The 11,410-nt window shown below is 42.8% G+C and overlaps 1 protein-coding gene across 1 annotated transcript in view; it reads left to right on the top strand.

The window, feature by feature from the left end:
• Positions 1-579, top strand: part of SP8 (Sp8 transcription factor) — a 2,786-nt gene extending 2,207 nt beyond the window's left edge. The window contains exon 3 of the mRNA XM_011973962.1: positions 5-579. Within this exon, the coding sequence (XP_011829352.1) occupies positions 5-391 (387 nt within the window). The 3' untranslated portion in view covers positions 392-579. The remainder of the gene's footprint in view (positions 1-4) is intronic.
• The last annotated feature ends 10,831 nt before the right edge of the window (positions 580-11,410 follow it).

The following is an 11,410-nucleotide window of genomic DNA, read 5'->3' as shown; positions in this document are numbered from 1 at the left end:
CCCGGGCTGCGGCAAGGTGTATGGCAAGACTTCGCACCTCAAGGCGCACCTGCGCTGGCACACGGGCGAGCGGCCCTTCGTGTGCAACTGGCTCTTCTGCGGCAAGCGCTTCACGCGCTCCGACGAGCTGCAGCGGCACCTGCGGACCCACACCGGCGAGAAACGCTTCGCCTGTCCAGTTTGCAATAAGCGCTTCATGCGCAGCGACCACCTCAGCAAGCACGTGAAGACGCACAGCGGCGGCGGCGGCGGCGGCTCGGCGGGCTCAGGCAGCGGCGGCAAGAAGGGCAGCGACACCGACAGCGAGCACAGCGCAGCGGGCAGCCCGCCCTGCCACTCCCCAGAGCTGCTGCAGCCCCCCGAGCCCGGGCACCGCAACGGCCTAGAGTGACGCCCACCCTGCGCCCGCCTCTCTCCCCGACCTCCTCCCACCGAGTCCTCTTGGGCCCTGTCTGTCCCGGCTTCAACTCCAGCCTCTCCCTATTGCATCCGACTCGCTCTCTGTCTCTTTCTGTTTCTGCCCCTCCTCTTCCTTCTGTGACTTAACTTTGTAAAGGGGATATGGACATGTAAGTAAAACTCATCCTGTCCCAGGCCCTGGCTTTCCCTTTCCGCGGGTAACGCTGTCTGAACCCTGTGCAGCTGGAACCCGCGCCTTGCCGGGCCTTTATTTCTCGTTCTTCCCTGCTTGTCCTCCCCTTCTCCACCCCCAGGTTGTGATGGGCGTAACTTTTAGAGGGAAGCGGCCACTGGAGGTAGAGCTGGACTAATCCAGTGCCTGGTAGACTGCGGGCCTCGGCACGGGCAGGAGCGGCCCGGCTGAGCAAGCCGGAGCCAGAGCAGTGGGGAGGGCGAGGCTGGAGGCCTGGGCAGAACAGCGCCACCCGGGCTGTCGCCGACTTAGTTCCAGAGCCGCTGACCTAGGCACCTCGACTTTGGAGCACCCTGCCAGGCCCCTGGGCATCGCCGGACGCCCTGCGCAGGCTGTCGGGGCTTGGTGGGGTGTCCTTTTGGCAGCACCGAGACCCAGAGTTTGCAGAGTTTAGATCTCCCAATATCAGCTCTGCCTCTTTTTCTTTGTTCCTTGAGGTGGAACCGATGCAAGTTTCAGCAAAGGGCAGTCTTGTCGAATCGCTGCAGCAGCTTTCTTTCATCTTTATAGCATATATTTTATTTTTAACTAAAAAACTGAGGGGAAAATAGCAACCTTCCACTTGGTTTCCCTTCTATGATAGTTTTTTCCTCTAACGGAGAGCAAGCCTTTCTCTGGAAACTGCTAGTATTGATCCCAAAGTTATTTTGACCGCATTAACTTAACTTATGGGGTGGGGGCGGGGGTGAGGGTAGGTGTTTTTTTCTTATGCAAAAATACTCCTTTCCGGTGAGACCAGATTAACTATCTCCATGTTTGTCCTTTTCTACCTCGTTTTTTCACCACTCCCAAACATAACCTCCCAATCTTTTTTTGTTAGTCCGGCCGTCAATTTGTATAGTACCCATTTCTGTAAATTCTCGCAATTCATTGAAGATCGTAGGGTTACACTTTTTTTGTGTGGTTTAAACTTACAAACAATTGAAGAAGCTATCATTTATTTCAGACGAGGCTGTAGTTTAAATGCCAAAAAAGGGAAAATAGGAAAATAAAAAAGAACCTTTGTAAAATATATCTGAACCTAATGGTTTGTACAACTGGAGAGTCGTTCTAGATTAGTTACCAATTAAATATAACTCCACCAGTGTAAGGGTGTGAGGTGCAGTTGTCCAGGAGATGATTTTGTATAGTATTTTTCTTGTACATTACTTCCAGTAAATATTTGAAAATATATTGAAGTAAACTTGATTTTTTTTTTTTTTGTCACAAGAAAATTAAGAGTTATTGTTGCAGTTCTGATGAGCTGCAGGTTTTTTGAACTCACTTCTGGAGGTGCAGAGCCACAAACGCACTTTCGGGGCCTAGTTTTGCTCAAATATGAATTTAGATAGGTATCAAGCTGTAACTAAGACAATATTTGATAAATGTTGGATGACATTTAATTTAATGGAGCATGTACTTATTTGCATTTGCTGGCAGTTCAGGCATAGTTAAAGTGAGAGTTCTCCTATATTTCATAATAAGTGGGTCTGCCAAAACCCATGTATTAAATAAATTGTCCAAGTGAAACTCGACTAACTTTGGCCTTTGTGTATTTCCTGAAGGTAATATTGTTAACTGTTAATAAATACTTCTGACACTACATTTAAATGTTTGCAGATTCTGCAAACTAATTGCTCATTGTAATGTTGAAATAATTTGGATATTTCACATTGAAATGAAAAGCCTTTCTCTGGAGCATTTTAGATTTGCATTTTAAATGCATGAAATGTAATTGATTTATTTGTAATATTTTAAATGGTATTAATAAACTCAGATAAAAGACTAGGCTAGTTAATCTGTATTTTTTCCCCTTTTTAAACTATGGACATGTGCATTTTATCTTCAGTTAATTTCTAATTTAAACAAAATATAACCCTGTTGTGGTAATATTTAAATAATTACCTTTAAGATGTTAGATGGAAAGATCTATTTGGCAAAGCTGTGTTTTCTCTGTTTACCAAGATAAAGATTATAGTGTCTAAGGAATGTAATTGATTATTTACCAGTAGATTTAGCTCAGAGCATCAGGATTTACTGACCTCTTAAAATTTGTACTAAGTCACAATTCAAAGAAATTTCACCATTCTCTTTCCTTCTCAGTCTCCAGAAGGAGTCAGGTTGTTGGCCATTGATTGCATTTAGTATTTAAAAGGCCAAGCCTTACATTGGAAGATCAGTACATCTAAAATAAAAACATGGGTTTGGGGACAACTTTTGTTGTTAAGAGGTGGAGGAGGTCAAGCTAACAAAAGCTTGTTTTTGGCATTCCAAGTCTTAGCTAAAGATTATGTAGAGGTAAATATCAGTAGTAGATTCCTGTTGAAATGAGTTATCTGTTCTTTAAAAGTCTCTAAACAGCCACCAAAGAAAGGGAAGGTTAAACCTTAATCTATTTACTAGGCTATTGTTCATAGGTGTCAATGATGCCAATAAAAAATATTGTCTTGTTATGTCTAAGTGCATTTAAGCAATGGGTGTTCCTTGAGCCATACTTTGAAACATAAAATACTTTAAATGTTGATTGATGTTATATCACTATTTCACTATTAGATTAATATTATTATTTTGAATCAAATTGAATAAAAAGTTAGCGTGTTCGGATTCCTACAAGTTTAGCTTCTTTCTTTCTGTTTGCAATCTCCCTACCCTAAGTATAGTCTTGGTATACATCTTGAACTGAACATTTTCCATTGAAATCTATATGTGGTAATTATAATACATAGAAGCAAGTGAAAATACAAAGTGATATGATCATTGTAAATTGAGAGGAAAAAGCAATTAGGGATAAAAGATGTTTTGGAATAATGTAGCTCGTGTCTAAGTAGGTGACACCTTTAATCCTGCTATCTATACAGGTATTTGAGGCCTCCAGTCTCTATGGTTTCAGACAAACAAGTTAACTCTGATTCTTTGGTATACTGTAGTTCTAAATAATGGATTTTAAAAGTAAAATAGTTTCTTTCTGTCACTTTCTTCCTAGGAATAACAAGCAGAACACAGTTTAAGTGTTGTTTCTTTTTTATTGAAAGTTGCAGTGCTGAGGGATTCGGAAAGAGCCGTTCTGAAGGAGTTAAATGTAGTGGCAGGTAAGAGGAAAGCTGCTTGGTACATTTATAATATCAGTTGCATTACATGCAGAATCAACATCGATTTAAGAGGTGGGTTATGACAATGAGAAATATTGTCTGGAAGATTTCTTTGGGGTGATTGAAGGGGGACATTTTTTCTGCTGTACATATGTGCAAACTTTCACTTTCTTCCTTCTGGCTCCTCACCCTTCTAGTTTTACTTGGTTTGTTTTGGTGGTTATTGAACAGTATTTCTAGCTTAATTTTGTGCAGGGTGGGCAGGGTTCTCCTTTTAGGGATGAGCATCCTCTTTTGGGAAAACAGATGAAGTACCAAATTGTGATTTTTTTTTTTTTTCCTGCTTTGTCCCTGATAAAGCACCTCCTAGCAGTAGCTGGAGGCTCACTCAAGTGAAGTCAAAGGCCAGGTCTCACTTTGAACCAAGGGACAAGCTTCCAGTCTGGCAGATCAAGATAGAGTTAAACTAGTTGTTGACCCAGAGGTCAGGCCAGCATATATCAGCGCACCCTCCAGAGTCTGGAAAGGGCTGCCAATCCCACCATTTCCATTTCCTACCTCATCTCTTCTACACACTTGAATGTTTCTTCCCTATCCTGCTTTCTCCTTTTTTTGCTCCTTCACCTTCTCTCTCTGTGGATGATCTCTTTCACTGAGAAATGTGACCATGATTTGTTGAGGCTGGATTATCAACTGAAATATTTTATGTGAGAAACTTAATTTAAACCAATGTGATGACTTCCTCTCAGAACAACTGGTGCTGGAAAAAGCTCCTGAATGAGTTTGCCTTCCTTCTGCCCTGCTCCTACCCCAATCTTGGCATAACTTCTCAACTGGGCTTCCTTTGGTTAGAGAATGCTGAAATTAAAATTTAAAGACAAGCAGGTGATGAGATTGGATTCCTGAGTAGGCAGATCAATAATTTTGCTATCATTTTCATCTCTTTCATGGATCTTTTGGTGAGATTGTTAAATGGAATGCTACAGAAGGCTTGTAGAGGAATTTTTTAAAAAATATTTTATTGTAGAGGATTAGCTCAAAGGTCAGATGATCTTTTTGGCTGGTAAATTAAGGCAGAAAAAGGAGGGAAAAAACTGTGGATTTGATTATTATCTGGTTACCTAAGATGGTAAAGACAAATATTATCATCAAAGAATTTAAAAAAAAAGCATTTGGTACGAACAACCTCAAAAAGGGATTGATTTGATGCAGGTATTTTGAATAAACTGTGGTTGTTCATTTTACTACTGATTTTTGCTGCTTCTGTCCAAACAGGCATTATTTCTCTTTACACTCCTAAGAAAAACCCAGATTACCAACGTCTTTATCCTTCTCTCTCTTTTTAAAAGTACGGTTTCTACAGCTCCTTCCTTCCTTCCTCCCCCCCTCCCTTCCTTCCTTCCTTCTTTCCTTCCTTCCCTTCTTCCCTCCCTCCCAATTTCCCTCCCTCCTTTTTAAAAAATGGCGCAGAAGATCAATTCTGTGCCTGTGTTTCAAGAAAATGGTGTTAAAGTAAGGAATTGAAATAGAGTAATGCTGTACCCATTTTAAAGTCAGCGCTTTGGTTCTGGGTGGCGTCTTTTGAAGACTGCTCAATATACAATAGTTGATGTTATTTTAAAAATAAGATTCGGAATTTTCTCCCTATTTATTGCCTGCTTCCGGATTAAAGGAAAGCCGCTAATTCCTTGCCATCCTGGACCCTAGCCGCTGCGGTTTAAGGGGATGCGTGTCAGTGGCCATGTCTTTAGATTCGCTGCTCTCCCTGTGAGCAGAAATGTTGATTTGCTTACAGCGGCGGCAGGGAGGGGGGAATCTATTTTTCCCTGGTCCCTCGGCGCATGTTTAATTTAATTTAATTTTCTGCGGAGTCTCTTGGCGGTGAGGAAAGCAGCCTTATACATTTTGCTTTGGTTCCTAACGAACAGTCGGGGCTTCAAGAGCTCTAGGGACAGTGGGGAGGGCTTGAGGTGACCTCGAACTCGGAATAAAGCTCCGCTACAAGCAGCCGCTTTTTCCTGGTGTTCTAGTGTCGTTTTTGAAAGTCCATCTACCGGAGCTGCTGCCTTTTTTTTTTTTTTTAGATGGAGTTTCGCTCTCGTCTAGGCTAGAGTGCAACGGCGCAATTTCGGCTTACTGCAACTCTGCCTTCCGGGTTCAAGCGATTCTCCTGCCTCAGCCTCCCCTGTAGCTGGGATTACAGGCGCCCGCCACCACGCTCGGCTAATTGTTGTATTTTCAGTAGAGACGGGGTTTCACCATGTTGGTTAGGCTGATCTCGAACTCCTGACCTCAGGTGATCCGCCCGCCTCGACCTCCCAAAGTGCTGAGATTACCGGCATGAGCCACTGCGCCCGGCCTGGGGCTGCTGCTTTTAAAAAGCCCATTCCTCAAGTTTGCTTCTCAGGCACCAACTTCTTGCTGCGCGGGAGGAAACGTTGGCAGCGACCTCTGCTTCTCTCGCAGGGTGCTGAGCCGAGGTCTGGCCTGCCCAAAGTTCCCTTCGTTCTCTTTTCGAATGAATTCTGCGGGAGGTTTTGAGCCCGGGAGGATTTCCCAGCCATTCTAAACGCTACCCTCTGCTTTCCTCTTCCCAGCTCCTCGATGTGCCGGGTGCTTTAAGAAAGACCCCCCGGGCCCTCCCGGGGAGGGTTCCGAGCTGGCGAGCCGCACGGTCCGCCCGCGGGTAGCAGCGAAGAGTAGGGTGGTGTTCTGAGGTCTCCCCGCGAGCCCTGGCCCCTGTCCGGGCCCGCCGCTCCCTTGGGCTGCCGACCGGAGCAGCCCCACACCGCGCCCACCGCACACAAAGGCGCCGCGGCCGCCTCCGCTCGCTGCACGGACAGCGAGCGCCACCCTGTGCCCTGCTCCCGTTCTGCAGCGCGCCCCGCGCGGGTAAGGCCGGCCAGACCTGCGCCCGCCAGTCCCGGGCCTCTGACCTTGGGCAAACCCACTGTGGGAATCGCCGCGGGGAGCCTTCCCCCGCCCGGCTCTGGTCTCTGGGCTCTCAAAAGACGCTCGGGCCGAACAGAGTGAGGGATTCCCCTGCCTTTGCTTCCCTCCCTCGCTTGCTCTGCAGTTTTCCCGCACCCTCCCGCTGCCCTGCGCCATCCCGGGGCCTCTGTCCCACCCTGTCCCGGGGTGCCGTGCTTTGATCTTCCAGCCCGTGCCACCGGAGCCTGCTGCAGCGTGGACAGACTCAGATTCTTCTTCCTGAACTTGTTCAGATTTCTCTCTGTCCTGGCCCACGGCTGCCTGCCTTTCTTCACCTCCTGTGCTCTTTTCTTGGCCAAACTGCTTTGTGTTCACTCGCACCAGCCTTCTCTTCCCAGTGGCGTCAAAGTGCAGCGTCCTCCATAGGTGGCAAGATTTATTCTTGTCATTTTACCATGCGGTTGCCAGATTCGAGTGAAGGAATTTCACCACCTTCCCCACACTGTTTTCATAAAGAAGGCACACTTAAATGGGACTGGCTGTGAAAACTCTTTGCTGTTTTTAGTTTCAGGATATCAAAAAAGTTTAGCTACCTTGGTGACTAACAGAAAATGTCATGGATAGATAGGTGGATGGATACAGAAATAGAATCACTGAACCTGTTGAACAGAACTCTACTTTACTGCATTGCACCCAAAACCCAACAACCTTTCTTGGGCTTCCTTCCCAACGCTCTTCTCTCCTGACTCTGGGTCACTGGGTCTTTGGGGAGTGCTAGCAACATTCTGAAGGCCTCTATTCTGGTGACATCTGAAAGGAGATCAAGATAGATCAACCCTTCGGAGAAGAGTGTCATGCCCCCCTTAAAGGTCTTTATTTGGAGAATGTACCTGCCTCTCCCCAGGCTGCCTGAAAGGAACCGCTCCCGGTAAACCTTTCCCCACCCCCACCCCCTGACTCTTTTAGGCGCCTCTAGGTCTTAGGCCTTCTGGCCTTGGAAGCTCATCGCACAGGTTCGGATCTGTGGGTTCCACTTTGTATTCTCGAGATACACCAAGGATTAAAATTGGCTTTTATGGGTGGTTAGACACGCACTATGTACATGCATTTAAAACATCGTGTGATGAGGCTGCAGCATGAATCTTCTCCCGCACTTATATTGAAAGAGCTCTCAGAGCCGCACACCTGCGCGTGACAGGGCTCTAGTCATGTCCCCTCGTGGCTAAATCCACGGGCTCCACTGACCTCAGTCCCCCATAGTGGGGAATGAAGGGGGGTCGCCTGTCTTAGCTTGTGAAGCCCATGCAGCCGCCAGTAGAAGCAATCTGGCCTCCCGGAGCTTAAGGATACAATTGACAAGTCCACCTCCGGAGCCGCCACCACTCTCCTCCCTCAGGCCAGCCGGCGATGTGAGCCCCCACCCCCACCCCTTCTCTCCGGGGTCCGGAAAGCCGGGAAGCGCTGGAATGCTGCGTTCTCACCCTATTGTGCCTAGGTGTTGCAAACCACTGGAGGACAGAGCTTCGCGCTTTGATCTCATGTCCCGGTCATTCTTTAGCACAGAGGGGTGAGTTTAAATTAAATTTCTTTCTCTGCTGATAAGTCGTAATGGGCCTCAGAAGGTGAATAATTATGCAGTAACATTTCATGGGTTGTTGGAGTGGGAATTCCCACTGCGCTGTCATCAGGAACAGAATTTCCCTCGTACGCTCAACGCTAAATGAAGCTTTGCAAGTAAGCCACAAGTGTCTTTCAAATCTCGATGCAGATGTTCTAGTCCTTGCCAACTCACCTTTCTTGCCCCTACAAATCTGTGCCGTCATTTATTTTTTCATTCGTAGTTTATAACTAATTTATGAATACTTTAAAAATCAGTACTAAAGGATTTTATTTTTGAGGTAAAAAAATACTTAGCTTTGATGATTAAATATGCATTTCTATCAAGACAAAGCACACACTGATGAAAGCTGGGGCCGCATTTTCCTGGAAAAAGGCAGATGAGCCACCTGAGATTTATGTCCAAATACCTGGATTTAGTCTGGCCAACTATCTTCACTTCTTTTAGTGAAATAGTGCTTTTTGGCTTGATTCCTGAGAAGAGTCTGGACCCGAAGTTGCTGCAGGCGTAAGATTTGATCATTAGTGTTCTGAAGGTATCTAGTTTGCAGTTCAGAAATTGACTTTCCATGCAGGAAGGTTAAAAGGAAAAATGCCTTGGCTGCTTCACTCAAAATAGCCACCTGCCTATTACAAAATGTGGACTTAATTCTTGGAGATATCAATTTATATTTACATTTAATTTTCCTCCAAACTACATAAACAGCATCAACAGTTTGGATATTGTAAATGGGTCATGACATTTTGACACTCAAAAGAAAATCAGACCCTTAACTTAAAGAACTCTCTAAAATTGTAATTTAAAGCACAATGGAACTCTTTATTGTTTTGTTTTTAAAAGAAAATCCTCTATACCCCCATTCATTTTAGTGCTTCATTGTATAGCATTTTCGTTGTTTACTTTTTGTCTCTTTACATTTCTTCCTTTAAATGAATTGAGCTCCCTCAAGCTTTAAGATTTCTAAATCAACACACAGAAACTGGAGCCTGCTTATCAAGTTTTCACTCTTCTCTTGGCAACTAATTTGAAAGGGCTCAAACAATAAGTTGATTTACATTATGCTCATTTTACTCTGAAATCTGTGTGAATGTTGAAAAACCCTTAATCATTCACCTTGGGTTATCTTTACATCTTTGGGGGAACAAATCCTTCCAGCTTTAAGTTTTTTAGCTACTCCATTTTAAGCGCTGAAATAGAAGAAAGAAAGTAGATATTTTTCTTTTTTCCCCTAAAGTTCAAGTGATTGTTTAGTTCAACTGAAAATAAAGGATTTGTACTGTCCAATTTTGCACCCAATTTAATGTCCCTAATTATGTAGGCACCCTATCATCAGGTTTCCCATCATTTCAGGAAGTTTTGTGCTCATTCTTGTACACTGATCAGTGCTTCATTTTTTCTCTTACATGCCTATCTCTTATGATTATTATTTTTTTTTCTAAGCAGGTTCTTTCCCCTTTCAATGTAACAAACAATGGCCTTATTGCGGGGAGGTGGGGAGGGGAGCTAGTGTCAGGTGGAAATGTGTTTAAAAAACATTCACATTATTTAGCTTTAAAAATATTATTGAGTTATATATCCTTTTTAAGAGAATTTACACAGACTTTTCCTATAGATAAATGAAGTTTTTATTTAGGGCAAAATATTTTTTATAACATTAAATTATATTTCTCCCCAAACTTTAAGAAAAGAAAGTTCTTATAGAGGACAATTCAGTGGCTTTTTACTATGAGGCAAAGTAAGTTTTACTCTTTCTCCCAGTAAATAACTATTTGACTTAAAACTGCAGTGGTTAAGTTTAAGGTGCATATACATTATACTTCCTGTGTCCTCAGTATTGACATATTTTAGTGAGTATCACAATTGAATGTTGTCATAGCAATGATCAGAGAGCATTAAAACAAGCTTGTAAATGTTTTGGCTACAGAATACTGTATAGTTTCCAGCTACATACACTTTGTAGAAAGTATATATTAATAATTCATTTCATATGTAATTATTAAATTTGAAATACATTGCTTAGTGATGTGTTCACTTAAGTGTTTCAGTAAAATCAGGAAAATCAGATTTGGTTAACTTTTCATTATTGAAATTCTGCTCGTTGTTTTGTAGAGAAAATATTACTTTCACAATAGAGGTATAATAGATCCCTACTGTAAAGAAATGGTAGTAATATTTATGTCCGTGAAGTTGTTTGGAACTACTTTTATTATTTTATGCTGCAAAAGCAGCGGCATGTTCTTTTCTTCCCTTCACTTTTTAAGTAAACTTTTTATTTTGGATAATTTTAGATTTACAGAAAAGTTGTAAAAATAATATAGACAGTTCCTGTGGTTTTCCCTATTGTTAACACCTTACATTATGATGGTATACTTGTCAAATGTAAGAAATCAATATTGATATAGTTGAATTTTTTTTAATGAAGAAATAAAGGCCAAAAAAAACCCCAAAAAACAAAAAACGCATCGCCTATCAGTCAGTGGTAGGTTGTAGCTTAGAAAACTGCCGACCTTTTTTTTTTTCAGCTTCTTATGATCAGCTGGGATTTGCCTCCAAGACAGACTATGTACTAAATTATTAAGTAGAAAGCTATTCCTCATGGATATGTCTTTAAGATATGGTTTCTTATAACAAAGTTTTGGTTCTTTCATGGTTAACTAAAATCTAAGAAAACATACTTAGTTCCATTTTGCATTTTTATTTTATCTATGGAAGCATCAGATTAAATTTTAAATGGTCAATATTTTCACTTCAATTTATCCAAAATTGTAATATTCTATTGGTTACTTATACCTATTTTCATCCTATAATTTCAAATGACTTATTTAATCATTATTATTTAATGTAGTTACTACAAAAATATAAATAATTAAATTAATTTCCCCCCCGTATTTCAAAACTTAAACTTTAGGATCACTTTTGCTAAGAAACTGAGTTTGTCGGAGTATAGAAACCTTTAAAACTTGCCAGGTGCAGTGGCTCACACCTGTAATCCCAGCACTCTGGGAGGCTGAGGTGGGTGGATGGTTTGAGGTCAGGAGTTCAAGACCAGCCTGGCCAACATGGTGAAACCCTCTATCTACTAAAAATACAAAACAATTAGCCGGGCGTGGTGACGCACACCTGTAGTCCTAGCTACTCGGG

The sequence above is a fragment of the Mandrillus leucophaeus genome, unplaced genomic scaffold (assembly GCF_000951045.1).
Source record: "Mandrillus leucophaeus isolate KB7577 unplaced genomic scaffold, Mleu.le_1.0 Scaffold140, whole genome shotgun sequence".
Lineage (NCBI taxonomy): Eukaryota > Metazoa > Chordata > Mammalia > Primates > Cercopithecidae > Mandrillus > Mandrillus leucophaeus.
Note: the sequence above shows the minus strand (reverse complement) of the source record. Positions and strands in the feature narration are given on the sequence as shown.